Source organism: Necator americanus, chromosome III (assembly GCF_031761385.1).
Source record: "Necator americanus strain Aroian chromosome III, whole genome shotgun sequence".
Lineage (NCBI taxonomy): Eukaryota > Metazoa > Nematoda > Chromadorea > Rhabditida > Ancylostomatidae > Necator > Necator americanus.
In genome coordinates, this window is record NC_087373.1 from 15565672 (window position 1) to 15592979 (window position 27308).

Below are 27308 nucleotides of genomic sequence, written 5' to 3' on the forward strand. Positions count from 1 at the left end.
ACAAGCTTGTTTTTGGTGGTCGCATTAGGGATATTTACCAGAATCATGTCATATCGTAATTGTGTTTGGACAATGCTGCGTTGAACAGCAGCACTCACACTGTCAGAAATAGACTGAAGACTAAGAGAAAGTTTGTTTTCGCATGGAACATTGCTTACAGTGCTCGTTATTGAGTAATGCGGACGCACCGTATGGCCATTGGAATATACGATCTTCAAGGCTAATCTTCGTTATCCATGCCGTTCTTGGTTGCCAGTATACTTCACCGGCTTCTTTGAACATACTACGAATCACCGCGCGTCTGACTGCAGATGTGCACATTTGGCGTACAATAAGATGTTTTCGCAACTTTCTTTACGTCATCTATTTACTCTGATAATCCCATTAGAAACAAATAATTGGCGTGATAAGATAGGGGAGCCAGCTTTTTCTTTTCCAGCCTTTTTCGTTTCTAGTGAGTCTTATGTATTGCAATTGCTGGTTGAGCATTCGGAAACACCCGTCCATTTCGGGATGTATGATGCAACAGCCGTCGATTTATCCGCAATACGGTGTACGCGACATCACAGGTTCTTCAATTCTGCAGATGAAGCAGATCGCGAGTATCTATCAATAATATCTCAATATCAATAGCTTTCAATTGTTCGAAATAATTTCCAGAGACCTCCTGAAGGTGTTGCAATCCAAGCATTCCTTGATAAATGTTTTCATGCGAACTTCACTGAGGTCATATGCTTCCATGTTGTTACTAGGCAAATCTGAGATAGGGCTTGTAGTGCTTCACTATTTTTTAATCTTGGGGTGAGGAACACTGAACATGTGACAGGAAAACTTCACTAAACCTTGATAACCACTTGAAAGGCATAGATACGAGCTCTACGAAGGAAACTATTATTATGTGAAATGCGTTATACTGGTCAACGAAACAGAAATATCGGCAAAGAAGTCGTTGGAGAGGTTTTGGACTTTTAAAAAGGAACCATTCAATGAATAATAGGAGTGTGTGCTTGTCGATAGCAAATGAATTCTTGCCACTTGCACCGCTCTGTGACATAGAACTGCTTGATATTGTAGGTAGATCAAATCGTATATCGTCATTGGTGATTCTACACAGCAATAATTTATTTGCACACTGAGCAGCGACAAAAGCGTACTATCGCCGACTACACATATGGTAGAGCACTACATACGACTGATTTCAATGTATATGGCTTTCGTTTTCACTAATTCTAACTATTATCGAAACAGGGTAGTGAAGCACCCGACGGAATAAACGTAGGACTATTCCATTCAACTTCTACTTAGGCCCCTGAAGACGGCGTAAAAGCCGAACTGTCATGCAAGTAAAAGTTGCATCTAAAAACCTCCTATGGACACTAATAGAAAATAATGTGTTTATGTTTTCTGTCAGTTCCCGATTATTGTTATACTTTAAGTCTCGTATATTTCTTTATTTCTTCATTCATCATGCTGCTAACTAAAACTCATCTTTCAAACATACTTATTTTGGTATCAATCAATTCGTCCTTCATATTTCCTAAATAATACTCATATGGGAAGCACCCGCAGTACAGTGGTGCTTGGAGAGGAAAGACAATAAGAACAATAAACGTGAATTCGAACAGAACTGGGTAGCTACCTACTTAAGTTAGATAACTCCAAAGTAAATGTGAATTCGGTATGACAAGCGCAAATAGGTTTAATTACAACAGTGCTAGTCAACGAGAACCATAGAAAAAAGGGATAAATCAACCAAGTCGGAGATTTGAGGGTGATACTTTCACCAAAATTGGGACAATTACGACTACAACAATATTCCACTATGAGGTTTGGATGATCTTAAGAAGATCATTGCCTGCTTTTGCTAAAAAGTATAAAGATGACTTGATTTTATCGCTTTCATTGACAGCATTTAGACGCGTCTCGACCACATGTAGAATTTCGCTTTCTTTGCTGAAATTGTGAAACTCATTTCAACCAGAAGAGTATGACCGGCTCCTGAGTAAAATGAAAAAACGAATTACATCATGTTCCTCCACAACAATAAGTCTTTTTCCACAAAAAGAAACATCATAACGGACTAATACGTTAACTAACATAGTTAATACGTTGAAATGAAATCTGTTTCAGTCAAGTTTTAGACTTCTCGTTTCTCCTCTGAATTGATTGACGAGATGATCGCAAAGTGTCCACAGCCTTGGAGTATGTCTCATTCCGCGCGATCGACAAAATAGTAGTGGATGTTACAAATGTAGGAGAGCGAGTGTTGTGGGCGGAATTTTCATAAGTAGAAGAAAGAGCTCGCTTTTCAGGGATTCGAGTCATTACCCACACGCTTAGAGTCAGCGCATCACAAAGAAAATAGGAGAAATCCATATGCTAATCTTATACTCTCGATTTCCATTAAATTGCCTTTTGATCCTTGCAACTACGTTCTTACTTTTCACTTGATTCCGAAGAAAAACATTCTGGTCGTGTTGAAGCTAAAAATGCTAGTCGGTCAATGACTGCAGGATTTGAGACGAAATCGAGGATACCGGCACATTTGAAGGTTTTCTGAAGAAAATCCATTTGAGACATCCGTTCCATCCAGACGTAGAGTGCTTGTTTGTAAAGTTCAATTCCTCCTCACCTTGTTCTCGGCTATAGAAATTGCCTCATTGAATGTCGTAAACGCAACGGTACCAAAATCCACTTGTGAAAGCACCATCAGTGTGCATATCAACATATCTTCGCTTGTTTCCGTTAACAACAATCGAAGAGTTCGTAATAGCAAACTTATAAGCCAATGACCAGCGGAAGTGTATCGAATGAACCAGAAAGGTGTCTAAACAAAGGCACATTATAATAATACTATAGTTAAAATAGCGTATAATTGTACATAGTAAATAAATGGAGTATAAATGGAAAGAAATGTTCTCAACAGTTCTTTCTTTCCAATCATAGCATCTCGGTATAGAGAGAGTTTTGAATTAATTTTTTCATCGTAAAAGCAAAGGCGCAGAATTCGAATTTTTGCACGTTTCGTTTTCAGTAGAGAAGTTGAATGACGTGCATGACTGGGTTCTTTAGAATTCGAACGGAAAACCATATATGTGCCCACGAAAATGGTAGTCTTAAAATTGAATTTAGAAAGAAAAACAAACAAAATTGGAAAGTTTTGCCCAAAGATAACTTGTAATTCTACATTGTTTTCTTGTCTAAGATTTGATTGTTTTCTGTTTGTCCCGTTCAGCTTTATTGTTTTATATTTCTACTGTAAAAGGCGATTAGACACTGGAAACTAACCTCCATGTTGATTCCGCCATCGACAACAGCACGGTCCACTGAAAACCATTCATTTTTGATGACAACAGGTAGTAAATTCAGTGCAGATTCCAACGTCTTCTTTATATTCCCGAGCTAAATAAGATTTTCAAGTTGCCAGAAATTTGATATACTTTCCTTATACGCATAATATAACTGTATTCGAACGAATAAGTCCCATCAAATATTTGAAGGATTCAAATGTTGGTATTATTTGAAGTCGAAAATTGGACACGTGGTTTTCCATCTCGAACCTATGTTTTACTCAGTTTTCAGCTGAAGATTACAACTAATATTTCCTTCATAATCTCATAATGCACCGTTTATGACATTGCATGAGATTGAACTTACCTAAAACTTTGCACTGCAATCATAATATTCATAAAAGCATTATTTAAAAAAAAATAACAAGGATGCGCTTGCGATAGAACATACCTGGAAATGGGCCGCGAATTGTGCTGCAAGAAGATGACGGTTGTCTTCGGTATCTTTTGTTTGTTGCTGAAATCAAGAGTTGAAGCATAAGTCAAAATCTACTTAAATTTTAGTAGTCCCTAACCGATGAAGTGAATTCGACGCACTCCCCGTACTGTCGAGTGTAAAGGTAAGCTAGTAAGACCAAATGCGAAATCTCGATTTCTCCTGAAATACGCAAGAAATATTCATTCTATAAGAACAATTTCATTTTATAAGAACATAAAGTGAACGATTGGTGATAAGGAACTATCAGTACAAAATGTTACCTGCCACACGAGAGCATTGCTGGAATTCTGGAGATGATGGTGACAGTTTGGAACATAAAGTAGCAACATTATTCAGAACTCCATGACCTATGAACTAAAGTACAGAAGTATGGATTTAGTTGAACAGAGCAAGAAAACAGAGAGTAAGAAATTTCTCCCACTCTAGTTTCGTTTCCTTTTCTTTTTCGAGCTTTTCTTCCGCAATCATGCCATATAATGACGCGCTTAGTCCGTGTGTGTGTGTGTGTGTGTGTGTGTGTGTGTGTGTGTGTGTGTGCGTGTGTGTGTGTGTGTGTGTGTGTGTGTGTGTGTGTGTGTGTGTGTGTGTGTGTGTGTGTGTGTGTGTGTGTGTGTGTGTGTGTGTGTGTGTGTGTGTGTGTGTGTGTGTGTGTGTGTGTGTGTGTGTGTGTGTGTGTGTGTGTGTGTGTGTGTGTGTGTGTGTGTGTGTGTGTGTGTGTGTGTGTGTGTGTGTGTGTGTGTGTGTGTGTGTGTGTGTGTGTGTGTGTGTGTGTGTGTGTGTGTGTGTGTGTGTGTGTGTGTGTGTGTGTGTGTGTGTGTGTGTGTGTGTGTGTGTGTGTGTGTGTGTGTGTGTGTGTGTGTGTGTGTGTGTGTGTGTGTGTGTGTGTGTGTGTGTGTGTGTGTGTGTGTGTCCCACACACAAAAATACTCCATAATGATGCAATACTCTGAACCATCGCCATGCACCTGGTAGGCGAGTACTCTACCTCTTCACCATTGTCCAGAGCTACGTAGATATGTATTTTGGCTTTGATAAGGCAGGTTAGTTTCTCTCATATGTTAGTGAAGGTAAATAAACTTTTATGTGAATGTATACTCCCAAATTTGCAAACTTTCATGCTACATAATAACGGGCTTATTCTTTCACGTGTGTGCGTCCGTCTGTGTATGTGGGTGTCTCAGTCAAGAAATCCCAAAAAGAGAGGGAGACAGATATCATAGCGTCGGTTTGGTGCACTGGAGCCCCAAAGCGGTAAAATTGAGTGAGATGGGTCCTACGACGTCGAATTCGTTCCCCGGAGCCAGATAGCTGTAAAATGGGGTGGGACGGGTCCCACGGGGTCTATAGAGCGGGGAGAGACCGGTTGCACTGTGTCGGATTGGTGCGCGAGATCCACAACGCGGTAGTATGAGTTCCTGTGGTTCCTTCGCATATCTATTTCCCAGCATGTCTTCCTGATGCTGCTAACATCCTTTCTTCAAAAAAGGAAACGCACGTGCGAACGGTTGCTTAAATGCAATACATTGTAGCCAAAAGTTTACGCGATCTGACGTAGAACGCTATTTTTATCATTACGATAGTGATCTTCAAGTCTTCATGTTAGCACATCATTCTTTGCTAATAGCTGAGAACGGATTAAACTCATACTTCGAATGATGTTTCCAAATTGTGGAGGTTTTAGAGAAACATGGATGTAAAATCAAGATTGATTGTTCTCCAAATATAGAACTGAAAGTTTAGGGAAAATCTTTCATCTATACTTAAATTTTCGGGTAAAAGATGACATCATAGATGTTTTTTGCCCGGAACTAATGTGAAAGCGGTCCTGTTCCATTAAACCTCATATTCGAACGTTATCCTAGAAATCAGCCATGAGCATGGATGCAGGATAGAGTCAGTCCGAAAACTCTTTCAATTGGCGAAGCAGTACTCTCCTACTCATCTTCGCTTGTCATCTGGAGCAATTTCGCAGCATGTCATTTCTTCCCACTGAAATGACCTATGCGAAGATTCTGAAGACAAGCGAAAATGTCTTTCCTACAGAACAACAGAAACGTCAGGGGAATAGGCTACGGTCCCATAAGCAATAGGAATTGAGAATTGTGTCAAGGAGGACGTGGAGAACTTCTTTGAACAGCTCCAAAATTTCCGACAAATTGTAGACCGAAAAATTAAAGAATTGGGAACAGGTGGTAGTTCACATTTGCCATACTGTTGAATTTTGGAAATAATGGTAACGGAAATCCAGCGAAGAGGAACTAAAAAAAGCAACTGTTTACGCAAAATATTCTTCAGAATCTTAATCTTATCAATTTTTTCGAGTAAGGAAGAATCTGTGGCGAATCTATGATCAGTTCAGATCATTTTTTCGTGAACAGTTCTATTTATACTTGGTAGTTAACAGATTTTTAATGAGAGAGGAAATTTTTGCCTTCTATCTTGTCACTATGTTCAGACCATCAATGTAATACACGAGAGAAAGGAGAACCTACACTTTTGCTTGGCTCGAACTCCAGTTTTAGTTCTTTTTGGCGTGTTCCTTTGAACGATGGTAGCCAAAGGGTCAGAAACAAGTCTGTAAATTCCAGTATTTAAAACAGTTCTCCCAGCTAAACTTTAAATGAAGTCAGTCCCACTAAACGTAAGCGACGGCATTTTCAATCTGGCAATACACAGAGCGTATGCGACCACTTGCATCACGGGTGGTGACCATTTATCCGGTAGATTTGCGACTAATTTCTCCAGCAACACGCCTGATCTTTCAACTCTAAAAGTTGAAAGGAGTTTTGTAGTCAGATATCTAGAACACTATTTGCAAGAGATGGACTTACTTCGCTCCAAATATAGGGAGTCCCAGTTTAGCGCTGACAGCAGCGAAGAACGTATAGGTGAGCCCGATGAACTTGTTAGCGATACGGTCGCATTTTTTTCTGGTGTCTCTACTTGAATATAAAAAACATACATTGAGGATCTCGGGTCGTAGTGCCGGTGCAAAAATCTCAGCAGCCTCTATGATATTTCTAAGATATTAAGAACTCAACGTACTTGTCACCGGCTACGTTGGTGACAGAGTCGCGAAACGCTGAACGTAGTATAGCGTCACATACAAATAGAATATCATCCGGCATCAGATTTCCAAAATTCATGGTTAGTAGCGAATTCCCAAATACAACTGGAACTGTTGTCATCTGTACAAAGTAGTTCATCTAACTCTTTGCTTAATTATATTATAAAGGAGGACTTAAGTTGAGAAATTGGTGCATTTTACGTATGGGGGTTATGATGTGTGCTGTAAGAACTACATTCTTCAGAATCTTATCACTTTTCGTTCATGCAACTATTTCGGTTGTTGTTCTCGAATAAAGGACTTCCTTCCCCCCGTTGTGACAGTATTTTATCGGGGTGTAATCTACCCGACCTCGAAGAGAATCTAGATTTTTGAATCGCTCACACAGACCCCTGGAGAAAATTCCCTTTCTTGGTCGACGACTTATGTTCTAAGGTGAGTTCCTCTATAGAGGTAGTACCGCAAATCTATCAAAGATAGAGCGAAAACTCACCCAGACCATGAGGAGGCTCCGATGATTTGCGTAACGTTTCCATAAGAAATCCCTGGAATATATAGTGAAATAGTTGTAAGCAGATTAACCACGAGAAATGTAAGTTGAGAAGCAGACTCAACTTACAGAAACAGCATTGAATGCTTGAGGACGCATCGCTAAAAAAGCAAGCAGCATCGGACAAGCTTTACTCGGATTGGCATCTGCCGCTTTTCTGAACAGTGCCACACACTGATCCAATTCGTAGTGATGAAAGAAGCCTAAAATATGAAATTTGATTCTTACCGTTACGAATTATACTACACAGTTTTCGGGTCAGACTCGAATTACGATGTTTCATACTCACATCGCCTTCCATAAATTCATTAAGGAGGTAAAATCAGAAATTTTCATTTTTTCAGCTTTTTACTGCATTACTTCCTTACTTCATCTGAACGATACAGCTACCTGCATAGGTGGGTTCTTATTGCCAAAATCACATTATCGCACCGTAGAAAATTACCAAAGTCTCAACCTAAGTTGACCAACCTATGTTCTCGATATAGATTACATACTCAGATGTCACAGAATTTCTTTCCCATCTTTTCTCGTCACTTCTACTTTTCATTCAACAACAAAAGTATTTCAACTAATAGCGCAGTCATCAAAATACTCAGTGATCTTCGTCCATCGATCGAACGCATTATTAATTCTTTTGAATCGACGCCCAGGCTGCTATGAATCAAGAAGTTGACGGTGAAAGGAAACCTATGGCAACTCAACAACTACCGCTGCTGCCCAGAAGAACTACGGATGAAACGGAGAAATTTTCCCAAGGCACTGTAGTAGTAAGGATTGCAGCTCAATTTAACTACATATCCGATTGGAAGTTATGAGTGTGCCTTGTGAGTACTGAGATTAGAATTAATGAGATCGGCCTAGTCCAAACACACACCACTGATCTCCTTCATTTGTCAGGAAACTATTGGCATAAGGCATGAGGCGGTGAGTTTTAAAAAGTGAACCATTACTTTTCTCACTACGTGCTATAAAAAGTAATTGATAACGAAAAGCAGAGTGAAAGATTCAGGTTGAGGGATATGTTGATGTTCCTACATATTTTGTCCGTTCTATAGAATGAAACTCCCATATAAGGTGACCAATAAAGTGGCTAACATCCGAATCTTTCCATATCTTCCACTCCTCTTTGTGTGTACTCATCGGCAACCATTTCGATAACTTTGTAGATGAAATCGCGATTATCCCGCATCCTAAAACAGGTCACATTGGTTAAAAGCAGCATATCACGAAATGAGGATCTTGAAGTCTCTGTGGAACTACATGGAATTCGGATGCTATATTACGAGTATGAGCGTGACCTCACTTGCGTCCCCCTAATCGTCCTGAGAAATGGTATGGGAAACGACCCTACTTCATACGATGCTACAACGCTCCGCGTCCAGGAGCGAGCGGTCAACAATCAATGAGTCTTCCTCACCAGCCTATTCGAGCAAAAAAAAATAAATAGGCTAAGACCTTTTCGTATGCCATTTTTAAGGACGTTTAAAGGCATCACCCACGAATCTGAGGTGGTGCAGATTTCAGGTGGAGTATTCGTGTACGGGATGGGAGACTACGGAGAGGGGGATGATTCCGTCCATTTCTTCCTAACTGCCGTAAAAAACGGCCCGGAAGATACGGCTTTAGGCGTTTTGGCGCATTATTTTCTACAGGTAGTTTAACTGGAGCGCGCCAGCCTTGTGCGGCGCCGCATCTTCCGGGCCGTTTTTTACGGCGATTAGGAAGAAATGGACGGAATCACCCCCTCTCCGTAGTTTCCCATCCCGTATACGAATACTCCACCTGAAATCTGCACCACCTCAGATTCGTGGGGTGATGCCTTTAAGGAGAATTACGCGTGGTCACTCTCATACTCCTAATCTACAAACCAAATTTCATATTGCTCCAACATCATCAGGTTCGTGATATGTTGCCTTTTATCTTATCAAGAACAAATTAATAAGCGATTTCATTACACTTCATTAAGAAAATTGATCGCATCGTCGTATTCACCAAATTTAATCTTCATTTGCAGTTCGAGTAACTGAAAACACAACTCTTAGATATCAATATTTTCACTTGAAAGCAGACACTTACCTGCTTAAACTCATCGCAGATATCCTTTCGTATGGCCGATATAAGTAGCATGCGATAGCGAGCAGTTGGATAGTTTTCCGACATAAGCACTCGAGTCCGTAGATCTTTAAACAGCAACTTTTCAACAATTCGCGTCAAAATGGAGAAATACCTACCGTCAATGTACGATTATGTCTTAGTAAATGTGACTTTAAACCTTGTGTTCATCTTAAAATTCAAATAGATAAATTTAAAAAAAAGATAAAAGGATGAAGTGTCTGGGGATAATCAATCCGCTTGGAATGCGCCACTGCGTTCACTTCAATTCAGAATCAATTCAGGTTTACCTACTCGAGTCTTGTCTACACAATGTCTTGCGAAGGCCAACCGATGTATCAAGTCACTGTTTTTTTTTTGTCCCAGACAAGTCTGGTACTAACTCATCGATCCCGGGGGATGAAAGGCTTGGTGAGCACTAGGGCGGATTCGAACCTCCGATCGATCTTACAGGTAGCGGAACCTCTAACTGACTGCGCCACACCCGCCTACTATAAACCTCAAACGATTCTGAATCGAAGTGGACGCGGTGCCGAATCCCATGCGGAATAATTAATGCTGGACACTCTATAATTTATCCTTTAAGATAAACGAAACATTTTTTTTTTACATCTAAACCATACATTCCCTTATTTTCCACTATCCTCTTCCGTCTTTCTGACGCAAACTCTTGAAAGGAATTCCAAGGGTTTCCTATTTCTCAATATTAATTACTAGTCTTTTTTTTTAAGTTTTTAGTTTCGCAATGGCGAGGATCAGGTTCAGATAACATATACAATGTCACCATGTCAAAAACGACGACGCTGATTTGCGACAATCAGCCTCGATTGATTGTGATGATCGTTTTGGGTTCCACAGTTGAACTGACTTAAGTTCTCCTATCTAAGCGTCCAATATTTCGTTATGCGAGGTATGAGGTTTCTACTTATTTCCTTCACTTATGCACACCCTTTACATCTTCCACAGTTTCCTAATCACGCATTTGCAATCATTCGTCGATACATTCACCACGAATATCTATTTGTGTTCCATCCTTCTAGTAGGATTACAATTTCCTGGGACCAGGAGCTGAGGGCAAAAAACAACTCGCCAGTGGATTTGAGATCAGTAGGAGGACTGAACGGTTTGTACTTCAATGAAACCATGTGGCCTGATTTTGGGAAGTGTGGATGTAAGACCGTCCCGCAACCTAAGGGCTCAAGTTGGCGGCAAGTAGTCGAAGCGACATTCGGCTGCGCGTTTTTGTGGAGGAGGTGAATAGTGAAACGGCAGAATAAAACAGTCCCTTGGACTCCGTTGCTGCCGCGACGGCTAAACGCTTTTCAGGTGCAGTAGTAAACACGCCGACTATTGTCACCGCAGAGGAACCAGCTCTTTTCTACCGCGACGACATGCTGCAGCAATTCCGATCAGCGCGACCGAAGCTACAATGACTGACAAACGTCCACCCCAGCATGAATGGTTGACCTCGGTCAGCGCGTGGGTCACCCATCTCGGCAGAACTATCCGGTAGCTTAGAGCGCATAGGTGAACCTCGACAGTGCGCTTAGTAACGTCGAGTTGTGCAGCCATGTGGTGACGTTCAGGAGCCGTAATAAAAGGCTGTACAAATCGTCGTCGATGTTGGTGCACGGATGTTCCATGTGTGGCAGGGCGACAAATGAGAAGTTTCCCCGTCCAAGCGGCGGAACCAGTTGTTGGTAGCGTGGGTGCTGGTCCTTCGCCCAACTCCTCGTTGATGTTGGCAGCCGCTTGACGTACAGTATGGCAGTATTGCTTCCACTCCTAGAAGAAGATCACTCGTAGGCTGTGTCGATCCATTTGCATTACAAGCGTGGCATAACAGAGACTCTGTCTGTTATGTGTGTGTCATGTCTTTGGCTAGAAAGGTTCTAGAACCACCTAGCCTTTACGTGAGCACCTAGGAGAAAAGACGTGTCCCAGTTTTAAAACGTCATTTTTTTTTCTTCAAAGAATAAAAAAAAAGTAGCAACCCAATGTTACCTGACTATCCGCAAGATCCAAACGTGCCCAACGTTATAGATTCAAAGAAAATCAACAGCAGTACGAGCTAATGCGAGTTCTCTTTCAATAACACACGGAATTGCCGATTATTTTATTATTGATCACTTCGTGATTTATTTGTTACAAACCCGCCTTACTACTGATAAGGGTAGCAACGAACAACACTGACGATTTGTACGCCAGCAGTGAATGACGTACCGTTCTCATTCGTGGCCGTGTTATACTCATTAACTCTTAAATTGTTGCTTCCATCTTCCCGTATTGCTCTGCAGTTTGCATTACTTCACTTCAGCTGACTGTGAGAAACACAGATGTGGTTAAAAAGGCAGAAGACCTGGACTCAGAAGTTGCCGTAAATATTTCCTGCAGGAACACTAAAAAACCAGTCCGGTCAAAAATCCAAAATCTCTGTACTGCGTGCCATCACTGCGGTTCTGTCCCCAATATAGACGTTTGCTTTCAAAGCCAGGCACTCGCCACCGGCACTCCCATCACAACTTGTTAGTAGCGGCGTTGTACATCAATGAATCGACATGTTCTTTGAGCTGTAGAAGTTAGAAGATTCTGATCGATGTTTGATATTCAACACCACTACGAAACTAGAAGCGAATGCTGTTGTGAACGAGTGCCTGGTTTCTCGAATTGACAAGAAAAAATCTTTTATATGTGCCCTAGATTTATGAATGTTATCTTTGGTCTGAACTTCCAAGTGCTCAACTAAATAAGGTGATATTGCAGTTGTTTACGGCTCCCTATTCTTTAGAACTCATGATTCTCTGCAGTGTGTGCTGTGTGTACAGTATTTTACATGGCAATAAGTAATCCCCACAACTTCACGGACAATTCGGTTGAGAAACTTCCCCAAAGCTTATGACCAAAGGGCAGCACTGAATTCTCCGCTGCCGTATATTATCATTGTTGATAGTGTGTAAAAAAAAAATGGTAGAGACAATTCCAGCATCAGTTTTTTTTTTCAGTTATGCTGAAACAAATCTATTTTGTAAAAGCATTGTTTTGTTGCTAAGACGCGACTTGAAAATAACTTTGCTCTTCTCGATTTCAACCTGATAAGAATGTAGACTAGAAGTAGTCAGATTTACTTTTGGTACTGTTTTACATACGACTGGAACAAACCACAAAAATAATCAACGACTACTCACCATCATGTACACCTTCCCATTCCACTTCAAATCTCCTTCTTTTTCGTTCTGCATTTGAAGCTTTAGACATCTAAAGGACCCAAATGTCACGATAATTATATCGCGAAGTTGACCACTGTTTCAGACGTAAAATACGAGGTATCAAAATCTTGCATAAAAATGCTGAGTAAAACAAACAACCAAAGTTTACTTTAAAATAAGTTTATCTGTAACAAAAATCTCTAAACAGAAATTAAATGCTTCTAGCTACTAGAGAAGTGTAATAGTAAAATAAAACAGGGAGACCGAAGAAAAGGTATGCAGAGCGTCGAAATGGCTAGTGTAAAATGAGGTAGAGCTCACCAATCGACGTATGAGATACTTAGTAGAACATTCTGGCAGACAATGCCCAATTCGGAGAATTGGAGAGTACAAGTCAGCGGGGTAGAATATATAGAGACCAAGAGTCACTGGATGCATATGGGGCATGCAATTGGAATAGGGAGGCTCAGGCAATAGGAAAGATTAGAGACACAAAGAAAAAAGAATAATAAGAACACGAGGAATAAATTGCACAAACCATCCTAACACGAATCGCGCAGCGTCAAGCAACTGCACGTTGGACCATACAAATCGACTAGTGTAATTCGAATACTTTAAAATTACAATGAAGATTTACTGCTCAAGCACCGAATACTTAGTGTACAGTCACAATCTATTCATTGAGTCTTCCACACGATTGTAAATGAAAATGTAGCCCGATGAAGCCGAATTATCAATTACCTCCACTTCGGAAACCTAGAATGTCGAAAATGAAGGGAAACACTAACAGTTTGGAAGAATGTACTGGTAGCTAGAAAATAAATACATTCATACCTTTGTGATGATATGATCATTGCAATCCAGCCATTCCCGTCGAGTGGCATCCAAAGCAAATGTAGAATAATGTCCTGCAAACACAGAAGTAGGACCAAAATATGAGTGACCTTGCAAATAAAAAAACCGAAATAGTGCCTCAAATACAGCATATCACTCTTCTCATCATCACAGAAGCATCATATCACCCCAAAAACAACTTTATTAGTAGTAATCAAAAGGACATAGCTCTCCTTAACCTTCTCGATCTTCTTCGAAAGCCTGCGCGGAATCAATCCATTCGTTGCATTCCCTTACCCTTCAAAACCTTACGTCCCACCTGAACTGTCTATCCACGACGAGTCTCCTCAAGTCCTCCTCTTTAACCAGCTCAGTTTAGCACCTCCACTTTCGGTCAGATGGCCTTTTCCAGCTTGAACCACTCAAACTCTTCAGAATTCGTTGAACAAGGCGATCTGCTTATGTCCTCAGTATATGACCAAAGAAGCGAAAACGACTTTCTGTAGCCAATTTCGATGGCCGTGCAAGATGTTGATATCTTCTGCGTGTCATCCAACGGGGTACCACATAAATTTCTGCGTAGACATCTTCATTGTGGCATACTCTAGGCCAAAAGTAGCGAAACAGCCGTCTAAGTAGCTTCCTTTCTGTGCAATCAAGCCTCTTCATTACCGCGAACGGTGCTATCCAAGTCTTCGATCTCTGCATCTGACCCCTGACAATGCGAATTGCAGACAAGTAGACTCCCAGATTGATTTCGTTGGTGATGGAGTTCAACCACGGAAGTTTCGTTAAGGAGTTAAATGCTTAAATGGACTCGTCGTATATTTGTTGAATATCTTTCTCGTAGCTGTCATTGTTCTTCAGTATACAGCACAGGTAACACAACTCATCGAAAAGTTCGATCGGCACCCTTCCCTGATTCCCATCGAGATTTCGAAGATGCACACACCTGCTTGCACTCATCAGAGCGTAGACGTAGTCCATAGGTTGGAGCCAGCTTCGATACAAGATCGATAACATGTTGAAGTTTCGTGCCGCTTTCCGCGAATATAACAACATCGTCTGCGTACTAGTGCTTAGGCGATGTCGACATGATAGCTTCCGCAGCGACTGACAGCGACGCTTTTCGCATGATGTCATCGATGACGAAATTGAACGGAAATGGTTCTACCACTGCCCCCTGTCTTACTCCAGTTAGCACTTCAAATGGTCCTGTACATCTGGTCGGTGTTCGAACTGCAGCAGTTGTTCGTTGATTCATGCCATCAAGCAGGCGAACGAACTTTCCTGGTACTCAATTGGCGCAAACCGCGATGAAAAAATGGTGTCGATGAGTAGAGTCGAAAGCTGCTTAAAAGCCCAGAAAAGGCTAATTGTATTAGCTTCGAATACCGCTGCCACATTTTTATCACTCTTCTTGCGATGAATGCCTAGTCAGTCGTAGATGAAAAAGGACGAAAGCCAACTTGCTTGTCGCGGGCTGTTTCTTTGCGATGTTTAATAAGTCTGCATAGGATAACCCGCTCCAAAACGTTGTACATGACACGCAGCAGAGAGATTTCTCGATAGTTTCATTGGACAGATTCTCCTAAATTTTTCAGCAATGGTGGAATGACTGCTGCAGTTCCACCGAGTAGCAGTATTTCATCGAAATGTAGCGGAAAATACACTATCACCGCCAAATAAAGGGTCGAGACATATAACATTCTGTCAATACGAACCTTGCTGAGACTACTCAAGAAACAAAATTGATTTACGTGACCGAACAAGGGCTAACCAGTCAGAAGAGAATCTCCATGATGACAAATCACTGCTGATAAAGAATAAACTGGTCCATCTGCGCTATTGAACACGTAAGGGGGTTCAGGAGTACCACGTATTGGTGAGGCTTCCTTAATAATGAAACAAATGTTAAGGAAGAATTAATAGTTATACTTATTAATACCTTCACGAATTCTCTCTCTTTGCGTGGACGTAAACAACGTCTAGTCTGAAGAAAAAAACTTAATGAAAGGAAAGGAAAGCTTGAAAAGGAAATAAAACAAAAACATGAAAAGCACGAAGTAAGGTATAAACCTACAATGTGCGGTTCAACACTAACAGCAGGCTGAAAGTGGCACCCACTCGCATTGCATATGAAAATGGCTCCCATATCATCGGTGCACTCATCTCGAGACATGGCTAAATAGTTGGCCTGATATTAAATGTCTGATGTAAGATGTGAGTTACTCTAATTTGTTATTCGCTCCGATACTAGTATACTAATAATTCGAACAGGAATAAATATAATGTTAAGACTATTTACCTATTGCTGGATTTCCGTCAAAGCTCCATCGGAAAAGAGGTCTGTAGCGAAGCCATTTCCCTTCTAGGAATGTGTAGATATTCACCTTTAACCAGCAAGCGGCCGCAACCAGTTCTACTTGTGTTCCCCATTCACCATCCTCTGACATTCTCCTGAAAAGTAGAAAAAGCTATCACAAATCTTACATTCTCCTATATTTCTACACAATAAACCAACTCTAGATGGGTGTTCATGTCTTCCTTATTAAGAAGCAAATTCGCAAATTTCGACCGATACTTAGTCATGAATGAAACGAGCTGAAATTTTTATTTTCAAGCACAATCTCCAAAAAAAGGAAAAGAACTAACCTTTTCGCGCAACCGGAAGTATTCTCTTTCGTTGCCACCAGTTATCCACCAAGAGAGTGTACGGAACAGGCAGTTCCCGTCGCCGCGGACTTCACAACTTTGCGGCATATCACGTAGCGTGAATTCAACCTCGCGACCAAACATTTTTTTGCGAAGTCTAAACAAAGTTATGCTTGGAAAACAGAATTGTGAAAAGAAGAAGAGCAGAAGAGTTCAAGATTCAAGTTACAAGTTCAAGACACAAGTTCAACTTGCAAACTCTTAGTGTAAATGTCTACTATATCTAATCAATGAAAAAAAGAAAACAAAAGCATTACGCACTCTGGTGACCCAAAATATCTGAAGCCAAATCGCTGACACCACTGTTTTTGACGCTCTTCGAAAACTGGTCGGAAGACCAAAACGACTTTTTCCTTAAAGACACGTATCTATAAAGTAATAATTGGTGGTTAATATGAATTTACATATTGATTACCAATACAGAACGTGAAAAAAGTGTGCGTAGAGAAAGAAACGGTGCCAAAGTACTCCAATTCGTTTCAAATCACCTCGAATTCCCCCACAACTGATATTTGTTCAAGTAATGGGGTTGTCGGTGTGTGTGCGTACTTCCCAGGAGTTCGCGATGACGGTCTCAACGGTTCCGTTATTTGACGAGCGTACGAAGTGCTTGGTTCTGTTGGAACAACGGAAGAACTGGTGTCCTTGACTTTCTAAGAGGTAAAGAATGGTAAGAGAAGAATATCAACGCTACACAGATAAACAGATATTTGAAAAAAAAAAGTAATTTCTCCGTCGCCGAGAGCTGATGCACACAACAATTAAAGTAATTTCCAGTAGGTTTAAAAAAAAACCACGATGTTTGTGACTAAATTAAAACTTACGGTTTTTTCTTCGTTAACGATCTGACTGTCGTCCAAGCGTGCTCTCTTATTTGGCACATTTGCGCTATCAGACAGTTTAAGAGAGTTCACATCTTTCTCCAGAACGTTATCTTCTGACTGAGTAGATGCCGAACCAATGTCCTAAGAATGTTATTCTTCTTTCAAGACTCCGAACACTGACAGAGGTGATAAATACTTACATTAGGAACGTCTGCAGCTTCACGGGAAGCAGTTGAACCATCGCCACTGCGAGCACTCTAAAAACATCCGTTTTATACCAAATAAAATACAGTATATTCCGTTAATTCAATAAAATACAAACCTCAGTATCCGGTGTAGTCTCTTTCAAGTACCCACCACTTTGTTTGATGATAGGACCTTCTATTTCTGGGACTACTTTTATTGGATTGAATATGGCGTTTTCCTTTTCATGATACTCCAGCTACAAAAAAAAAGCCATAAAAAAATGCATATTGAAATCCAGCAAGCTGTGAATCCTGATGCATAGAGACAAAGCGTCAATGAACTGACCATGCACTCGCTAATGGAAGATGATACGCTAGTGTCCATATCCATACCTTCCACAACTCGCATTTTTCTTGGAAACCCATATGGATCACCTGGCTTAAACGAAATGATGAATTTATATCATACAAATTAATAAGCACTTTATGAGTGTTTTTGATTTGGCTTTTATCTGTGAACATCTGATCAGAAGAAATACTATAACCACATTAATTCCGTAGAAAAGTTAATCATAAAGGAGAATCGATCGCTTGAAATATTACATACTATGATATTCTTCAATTATAGCAACCCTCTTCTTCTAGCTTCTTTTAGCACTGTTTTGCAAGCAATCTACGTATGCAGAACACCGGTGACTTTGACTTTCTCCGTTAATCCTGTTTAAAGGCATCACTCCACGAATCTGAGGTGGTACGGATTTCAGGTGGAGTATTCGTATACGAGATCGTAGATTATGGAGAGGTGGGTGATTACGTCCATTTCTTCTTAATTGCCGTAAAAACCGCCCGGAAGATACGGCTTCGGATGTTCTGGCGCACTATTTTCTACAAGGAGTTCGACTGGAGCGCGCCAGCCTTGTGCACGCGCCGCATCTTCCGGGCCGTTTTTTACGGCAATTAGGAAGAAATGGACGGAATCATCTCCCTCTCCATAATCTACTATGCCGTATACGAATACTCCACCTGAAATCCGTACCACCTCAGATTCCTGTTGTAATGCCTTTAACTGGAAAAGGATAAAGGATTAAGTGTCTGGCGTTAGTCAGTCCTCCTGTGATGTGCCACCACGTTCAATTCAATTCAGAATCGTTGAGGTTACGAACGGGTAACTGGCCTATACAGTAACTTGCGGGGGTTATGTGTCAAATCAGTGTTTCTATCCTTCCAGACAAGTCTGGTACCTACTCATTGATCCCTGAGGGATGAAAGGCTTTGTGAGCACTTGAAACCTCAATTCGTGCAGGCAGCGGAACCTCTAACCGACTGCGCTATACCTGCCTCGTAACTGAAATATTCTTGCTTATTATATTTATGTATAAAGTGCATCAGATTAGATTCGACTAATTCTTAGCTTTCGATCGTCCTGAAGGCGCATAGGTGGGTCGTTTAAAAAAAAACAATCCACTTAAGAGTGATCTAAACACTCTGGTATTATCAGGCATGCCTATGAATTGTAGAGAGTAAAAGTGTTAGTTCCCTGTCATAGCGCAAAAACATTCTACTTATACGCTTTTAGTGGAAGTACTTTGCTCTCACGAGAAGCAGTGTCCAACAAACTTTTTCATCTTGGATCGTATCTGCCCGATTCATCTTCAGAGGCGACAGCGCCAGACGCGATAGCGGATGTGATTGATTTCCCACTTCCAATGAAGCTGTGTCTGACTTCTCTAGGGCGGTATGCGTATCATGCTTATCAATCGTGATGTGCTGAAAAAAAGTGAACTGAAATATTTTGAGAGTAATTGTGGAAAAACGCACCGATTCGGCAGTACTCCGAGGGCTTTCACATGTTTTCATGTTAGCTGATCCCTGAGACAATTCAAAAACGCATTCTTTGAGTTCCTCATTGCCGATTACAGAGACATTTGCCGAACCAAAATCCTCCTCCTTTCCAGAGAATTGAGTTTGGTCATCAATAGTTATCACACTTTCAACTTCAGAATTCACACCACTGTCATCGGAACGCCCATTCTCCTTTGGATCGCCGATAAAAGATTCAACAGATCGCGATAAGCTGAAATCCAAGAGATACTAGATGGAGAAATATGTCTACTTAAAGGCATCACCCCACGAATCTGAGGTGGTACGGATTTCAGGTGGAGTATACGTATACGGGATGGGAGACTATGGAGAGGGGGTGATTCCGTCCATCTCTTCCTAATTGTCGTAAAAAAAAAACGGGCCAGAAGATGCAGCGCGCGCAGAAGGCTGGCGAGCTCCAATTAAACTTTTTGTAGAAAATAGTGCGCCGGAACGCTCGAAGCCGTATCTTCCGGGCCGTTTCCTACGGCAATTAGGAAGAAATGAACGGAGCCACCCTTCTCTCAATAATCTACAATCCCGTACACGAATACTCCGCCTGAAATCCGTACCACCTCAGATTCGTGGTATGCTGCCTTTAGTGTTAAGGTTTTTGAAAAAAAGAACCTTCGCCTAGCGACACCTTCCTGCTTCTTAACTTCCGAATCAACAAACAGATCTTTGAGAAATAGCTCTCTGCTAACACCAATTCTTTCTTCAACCTTACTGCCACCTGCTTCTCCAAAGCGATAGCGTTTAACCACAACGATCAAAGATCTGGAAAAATATCACATAGAATCCATTCGATATTAAGTAAGCGGAATTACACACTTTTACGACTGCTCAAAAATGACATCAACCAGGTAAAAGCAAAAAAGGAGAACATTGAAAGGTGATTAAACTTGCTATTGTCCCGAAAATACTACCATTGGTCAATTCAGTGCAAAAACAAAGCGATCCTTGATAGGTTGTAAAATTATAATCATAAACAATGAAATGTAGGATTAATAAATCAGGAAGAAAAAAATCAAATGACTAAAAAAGGAAAAAATACAAACAGAAGTTAATGACTAAGACAATCAAAACAAATGACGCATGCTTTGGAAAACCAACTCACTGTGGCAACGTTGCAAATGCACGACTAATAAATCCGGCACCAGTACCACAATGGTCACATTTATACTCAATTTCTTCCCGTGCCAAAGCGTTCTCTATCATTTTTTGTATGGATTCTCCGGCGCTGGAACAAATTAAAACGATAAAATAGATGTCATGAAAAGAAAGATTAAAGCGTATGTAGCGTATAGCATATTGCAATGCAATGAACAAACTGCAGTAAAAAGTGGATACATACCTCACAGTAACTGTTAAGTCGATCGCATCGTTGGTCATTTCACTCGCTCGTGCGCATCGTTCACAACCGAATCTGGAGGAAGATCATTGAGCAAAAAAGCATACAGTATAGCAAGTAATTCTTAAATCCGTACCTATCCCTGATCTTGTGTTGAAATACTCCTGCTGGATTTCTACTCGACGATGTTGAAGAAACGGGTTGCTAAGCAAATAATATGTAGATAGGTATACTAGTAGACATAGTATATCAAGCGGGAGCTGCTCACCTCGACAGATGGATTTTTTGTTTTTTCGTTGGTGAAAATGAGATTCCTCTTCTTACGCATAGCTTCTTTCTCTAAAATTTCCAGAGTTTTGGCCAGAAACTCGTGAGCATCCTAAATAGATGTTTGAAGCGAACAGCGGCAAAATTTTAGTTTTAATCAAGCTAAACGTGCTTGCTGCATGTTGGATCCAAAATCAGGATCTGATCCCAGTTCTTTTCCTGCGGCTGTTCTTAGCGCCTCCAAAACCTGTAATAAACAATTGAAAACAATACTTAGCAATTCATTTAAACCATAGATGATAACTGTAATTAGGGGGAGAGCACGGAAATTTCTAAATAGTAAGTTGTTCACAAAATCTGAGGATGGAAATAGATGGGAAACTAGGTGTCGATGAAATAATAGGTAGGTGTAAAAAAATGAAGTTCTCAAGCGATGTTATGCAAAAAAGGTAACGAGTTCCCATCTCCGTGCCACTTGATCTAAGACTAGAACGTGCTTCATATTTTAAAAAAGCAGAGACGTACCTCGAGAGTTTAATAACGGAAACAATCTTGCTCAAAAGCGAAAACAAATGTAAACAACGACGAAATCAGACGAAACATACCGCAACTTTTGTCGCAGCACCGTATTTAGTGTCTACATCTCGATCTGGCGACACAAGGTTGTGAAGAACATCATTAAATCGCCTGTTAAAGAAAGCAACGCATTACAAGCGAGGAGAGCTTATTAACTAGGGCACACCTGACGAACTCAGAGCATTCATATCCTCCTTCATCACGACGATGCTGGATCATCTGCATGCGATAATAGAAAGGAAAAACTGATGCTAACGCTTGTAGAGTCGCATTCATGTAACATGAGTTCGTCAAGTTCTCCAGTCTGAAATTAGTACTACTTTAAGATAATAACAAAAAAAAAACACAATCTTACCCTCGATAAGAATACGGTGATGGCTGTTGGTCCGAAGTAGTAGGAAAAAGGTTGCCTGCAGAATCCATGTCATCAAAATCTTTCGGAGAAAAATCTTCGATCTCCTTCCTTTTCCTGCTTGGAGTCACAGATTCCCTGCAAAAATAAATGTCTTCAGTTACAGCATGTACAATACGAAAACTTCGAAGACAAATATTAGATTGGTGCAATATTAATTTCGGTTTCGAGGTATGTGTAAATAAAACAATTCTCTACTATAATTCTTTCGTCTTTCGTCAATGCAAACAATACACACCGTTTTGTAGGTTTTTTTTTCTGTTCTTTCAAATAGATATATAGCTGTCGCTCTAATGTTTTCAGTCGGCCTTTTCCAGGGCTCTAAAAAATCATGAACCGACGCGACAATCAAGTCATAATGCTTTACGAATTTAAATTGAGACACTCCGCGGCAGAAGCATCTGGTAACCTTAGCAAGGCTTTTAGGACAGACTGTCTTTGCGAACAGACAGTGGAGCTCCAGTTTAAAACAATTCGCTTCTAGCGATTCTGATCTCCATGAAAAACTGGGTCGCGGTCGCAGGTCGTCGCTCGATAATGAAGATGTGGGGAGAGCCGTGGAAGCAAATGCGGAGACTGACACACGGATGTTAGCAGAAGACCTAGGCGTACATCATACTACAGTAGTTAGACATTTATCGGAAATTGGCAAGGTGAAGAAGATGTCAAAGTGGGTGCCTCACGAGCTGACCGAATGGCAACGTCTGGCACGTTCTATCCTTCTGATTCGCGTTAAAAAAAAAAATGAGCCCTTTCTTAGTCGTATTATAACTGTAGATGAGAAGTGGGTTCTTTACGACAGTAGGAGACGTGGATTTGTATGTGTAGATAAGGTTGCCCCTCCAAACACTTCCTAAGCCCGATCTTCACCCCCAAAAAAGTCACGCCTACAGTTTGGTGGTGCTGTAAGGGTTTAATACACTACAGCATCACTCAACCAGGCCAGTCCATTACAGCAGAGTCCTACTGCGTGATTTAAAGCATATGTATGAAAAGTTGCAAAAATTGCGGCTGCCAGTCGTGAATAGAGGGCCGATTCTGTTGGCAAGACAACGCAAAGCCAAGTACCGCACAAATCACGAAAACTAACCCATCTGGATATAGAAGTTCTCCCTCACCCACCATTCCACAGACCTTTCCCCAACAGGCATTCACTTTTTTGGAACTCTTGATTCACATTTGCGTCAGCGACAGTTCACTAATTCAGACGATGTTGAAAGAGCTTTCCATAGTTTTGTTGATTCTTGTAATCTCAGTTTTTATACTAGAGACTTAAACTTATTACCAGTTCATTGGAAAAGATTCTGATGGTTTTTGCTTCGATTAATAAAGTTGTGTTTAAGCTGAATTATAGCAATTTGAAGTATGCGGTCCGTTTCCGAAAATAATTACGCGCCAACCTAATACAAACTTCGCATACTTTTTAGGGCATTTTATATCACATGTAACCTTTCAAAAAATGTTTTGAGTGGATAATTTCACTGCATTCGAAAGAATCACCGTAGCAGTATTCGAACTTCTACAGCTACTGACGAGGCCAACGTGCATTTAATGGATCCGTTTTGAGAATGTGTTGTTGTCGTGCAGTGATGATGGAGAGAAACTTATTATTTGACTGAACCACATTCTACAACGTCTCCTTACATGGGTTTTGATACAAAATAACCGAATGACCTACATAAATTACAATAATAATTTATCAGTATCCGTCTCACCACTGTATGACTAAACCTAAGTTGAATTATCTCACACATTTTTTTGAAGTATTAAGGGTGTTACTCTTTCTTTGTTAATACTTCTTCCATTCACTCTCATCCTCATTTTCAAACCACATGTTGGCATATAAACCCTTTGAATTTCTACCTGAAATTATTGAACAGGAGCGAATCTAAATTGTTGTTTGACTGTGTTTTTTCGACAAGATATTATATATATATATATATATATATATTATATATATATATATTTGATTGATAGAGGTAACACAAATTACAAAAAAAAACAACACGAAAGTTCTCAAGCTGATAACACTACCTGTTACTGAGGAAGGAAGTGTTGTATAGACCCTTCGACCCAGAAGGTGGAGTGAGCAAGCATCGAGATGAAGATATCTGAGAAAATAAAATGGCACTTCGGAACCTAACCCTTGCAGAACAAGAAGTTAGATCATTAAGAGATCGAAATTATGTAACTCGTCACTCAGAGCTTTTTGCCCTAAGTAAATAATATATAAATATTTGAAATATTGAAAATTAAACTAATTCAGTTTAAGAGAAAAAGAAACTTGTTGAAACATGCCACAACTTGTTTTAATGTGGATTTGTTAAAGTGCAATCCATTGGGATCGAAAACATCAAAAATAACTGTGACTCATACTGCTGACCAGGCATACATTATACGGTTATCGCTCCAAAACATTTCTGTAGAGATGCGATTGGTGTATAGGAAGAAATTAATTTCTCAAAATACCGAAAACACCTGAGGCATCATAAATTTACATTTTGTTACTTCATGTTATGGATACTTCTACCATAGCGGAAGTCAACTCACTCAACTGTCCATTCGAAATCAGATTCCATACAGAGTACTACACAGAAAATGTCAAATTCGAAAAAGAGGATGGCTCTGAGATGAAAACAAGGCCGGTTATTGCAGTTACTTTTATATGCGCAAGTAATTCAGAGAAATTCTGCCGTAGATGCAATCTATTGTGAGTGAACCTACAAAAATATGACGAAGGAACTTGTTTCTGAACATATCAGCCTCCATCAATTTGGTGGGAAACCAAGGTTTATGGACCACATTTTCGCATCGAACGACTCCTTCAATAGACTCCTATGAATGCTGCATCAAGAGAAAAATCCGAACGAAACTATCTTGCTTTCGCTATCTCGCTAGTTTTACCCACGCAGACAGCTACATTCTGACCGAAGAAGGTGAGAATTAAAAGAAAATCCAAATGGAACAAGAAAAGACAAACTTAAAAGCTCTGGAATTCTGCAATAACTCGAGAATTAACGCTCGGAGCTGATCTTATCTACCCACATAAGATTAATCGCTCAAAAATCCCGAGGAAGACAGAAACAGAGAAGGATACTTCTCATTATATATAACCAAACTTTTTGAAAAGAACAATATTTGCAGAAAAGTAACTAAAAAAGAAATGTATGCGGAATGATCCCAGCAAACAATGAAAAGCCTCACTTGAAACAAAAAAAAACCTGCAAGAATTAACCTACCATGATTTTCAATTTTTCGATTTTCAACTGCTAGGATTGCTCTGGGCTTTTCAAATAAACATTTCTAGATCTTCACTGGGATTTCATATAAAAATTAGAACAAATGAAAAGAAGAGCATACAAAGGATCTAGGAAAAATCAGAAAATCCAAAAATGTGCGTACAGTGAACAGACATGATAACGAAATAGACATCGCATATTTATCCATATTCGGAAATATTTCCGCCTTCTTCTGTCAAAGCTTTTGCATTGCTCTCATTGCTTTTTCTGCTATTACATCACATCCATAACATATTTTTTCTTTGGTTAACATTACTTTACAACTTTCTCCAATTTTCTGACCAATTTGAAAAAAACACGTTAGCGAATAAACTTCAAACAAAGTCATAATCGACCTCTTCAACCATTGGGTTGAGGAGTAAATCATGAGAGTTTTTAATCGGAAATTTGCATAGAAATAAAAACTATTTCTAAAACGTTACACATAATTCGATAGAGAATTTCCCAGTCTAGTAGAAGGTTTTAATTACTTGACTCTCATTTCTTTGACCAATAAAATGAAGGATCAGGTTGACAAAACGGAAATTTTCTGACATTCTCAGTTTTTTTTACAACTGCTCTAGGTGATAAGAGCACTGAATCTGCCTATGAGATTTGTGCTGAGCATGAAAAGCATCGAATGAGGCATGAGAAATTTAGAAAAGGCAAGCTTGGGAAAACACGGATTAAAAAATGGAAAAAAAACACAGATGGGAGACACTGAGAAACCATTGGACGATGGGAGGACGTTGAAGAAACGATGGGAATAGAAACAACGGATGCTGTTGATTGATTTATAGTTTTTTTTTTTGCTTTCGAGAAAAAAGTGTAAAAGGATAAATTTTCCCTCAACTCTGGGACAATTGGTCGACAGAGGTGTGATTAGTTTTGGAGGTCGAAATTGCCAAACTTTGAACTACCAAAACAAAAGGGGAGAACTATTTCCGAGCACTCCTCATTCTCTATGCACAGCATCACCTCGGCTTCAGCGGTTTTACCCGGATTTGAGGGCAAAAACAGGTGGTGTCAAAAATGCTCCATATTGTCCACTTAACCTCACATACGTATCACTTCAGTAGAACAATCAAAAATTCAACCGCCGTTCCTCCTCATCTTCCTCACAAAACGGACGGAGTTTTCCGCGATGTTAAGGAACATCATCGTATAAGTTTGAACTAGGTCAGTCTAACAACTTAAACAGGTTGAGAAGGGTCTAAATTTCCATCATACCGAGTCAGCCAGTAGTTGTGGACGAGGGCTGATTATCTCGCCAGGACGTTTCTGTTGCTGCTTGCTGCTACAAATACGACTTTGTAAGTTGAATAAGATTTTTAAAAATGTGAAGACAAAGATAAATCTCACGATGAGTTAGGCGTTGATGATCCATAAAGCGAAGGAGAATTAAGACCGCTCAAATCAATTGCAGTATCATTCGGTATTGGCTTAAGACAATCACAGATTTAAATGAAATGCGAAGATTTGAAAGATTATCTCACCTCTTTCCTGAAGTCTGACGCAAGTCTCTTCGCCCTAAAACAAGAAGAGTACAAAATAAATTTCAAAAATTCATTTGAAACAAATGCTAGTAAAATTCAACATTTAAACAATCATGAATGAGAAAATAAGCACACCAAGCTTGAATCCGTCATAGACTTACAGTGATGGTTTAGAATGCGTATAGTCTTCCCTTTTTTGCTTGAAGGTAACCGTATGCGGACGTGCTTTGAATGGTGCTGTGACACGAATAGTAGAAGATTCGAGTGCTTCCTTCTCAACTACTGATATTATGCTTCCTTGCGAAGACCTATCCGGACCGTTAGATTTCTTGATCTTTCGACATTGCGGCTCTTTTGAAAAATTCAGTTTCCTTGCAGGATTTTCCGACCACTCCGGATTTAACGAAGCATCAGTAGAATTATTTTCTGATTGCACAACAGAAGCCGGCTTAGGATATTTCGACGTAGTTGACCGAACAGATTCATTACTGCATTTGTTCGAGAGATGAGCTTCACTGTCGTTTATTATAATTATGTCGTTTGAAGGACCCTCTCGTTCATTTTCCTGGGTCTTGCTTACTGATACTTGATCTCTGGAAGATGAGAAATCAACAGGAATATCAGACGCCGCGGTTGTTGGGCCAATGTAGTCCTTGCATCCACTTGAAAGTGGGGACTTGGTGCTTGTGACACTAGGCGATTTCTTGCAAACATTTGACGAAAAAGGCTCTGAAATAATCTCTTCCTCAAACTTTTGCATGGAGTTCAAAATCTAAACGTCAT

At 40.2% G+C, this 27308-nt stretch overlaps 2 protein-coding genes across 3 annotated transcripts in view; both read right to left on the reverse strand.

Annotated features, from left to right (window-relative positions):
• Positions 1–1820: 1820 nt before the first annotated feature.
• On the reverse strand, positions 1821–12776 carry RB195_009693 (uncharacterized protein; the record flags this gene model as incomplete). The annotated part of the gene is made up of 17 exons (XM_064190355.1): positions 1821–1953; positions 2441–2556; positions 2633–2827; positions 3289–3402; positions 3742–3807; positions 3866–3948; positions 4050–4143; positions 6282–6364; positions 6426–6556; positions 6621–6731; positions 6835–6961; positions 7350–7401; positions 7476–7609; positions 8505–8599; positions 9365–9432; positions 9486–9589; positions 12707–12776. 17 exons carry the CDS (start codon positions 12774–12776, stop codon positions 1821–1823), a joined length of 1776 nt encoding a protein of 591 aa, XP_064047938.1.
• A 617-nt stretch (positions 12777–13393) lies between these two features.
• RB195_009694 (uncharacterized protein) overlaps positions 13394–27308 on the reverse strand; it is a gene marked incomplete at both ends in the record, with an annotated part of 28849 nt that continues 14934 nt past the window's right edge. For both annotated transcript variants that reach the window (XM_064190358.1, XM_064190356.1), the window contains 30 exons: positions 13394–13483; positions 13562–13635; positions 15342–15456; positions 15510–15554; positions 15645–15745; positions 15870–16021; positions 16086–16165; positions 16217–16373; positions 16538–16629; positions 16765–16929; positions 17101–17241; positions 17301–17357; positions 17423–17542; positions 17632–17724; positions 18903–19052; positions 19104–19359; positions 19773–19922; positions 20263–20385; positions 20500–20571; positions 20633–20700; positions 20765–20875; positions 20936–21010; positions 21369–21450; positions 21506–21643; positions 21695–21829; positions 23786–23862; positions 26260–26326; positions 26392–26471; positions 26526–26559; positions 26687–27254. In XM_064190358.1, coding sequence (XP_064047939.1) covers positions 13394–13483; positions 13562–13635; positions 15342–15456; positions 15510–15554; positions 15645–15745; positions 15870–16021; positions 16086–16165; positions 16217–16373; positions 16538–16629; positions 16765–16929; positions 17101–17241; positions 17301–17357; positions 17423–17542; positions 17632–17724; positions 18903–19052; positions 19104–19359; positions 19773–19922; positions 20263–20385; positions 20500–20571; positions 20633–20700; positions 20765–20875; positions 20936–21010; positions 21369–21450; positions 21506–21643; positions 21695–21829; positions 23786–23862; positions 26260–26326; positions 26392–26471; positions 26526–26559; positions 26687–27254 — 3668 coding nt within the window. The remainder of the gene's footprint in view (positions 13484–13561; positions 13636–15341; positions 15457–15509; positions 15555–15644; positions 15746–15869; positions 16022–16085; positions 16166–16216; positions 16374–16537; positions 16630–16764; positions 16930–17100; positions 17242–17300; positions 17358–17422; positions 17543–17631; positions 17725–18902; positions 19053–19103; positions 19360–19772; positions 19923–20262; positions 20386–20499; positions 20572–20632; positions 20701–20764; positions 20876–20935; positions 21011–21368; positions 21451–21505; positions 21644–21694; positions 21830–23785; positions 23863–26259; positions 26327–26391; positions 26472–26525; positions 26560–26686; positions 27255–27308) is intronic.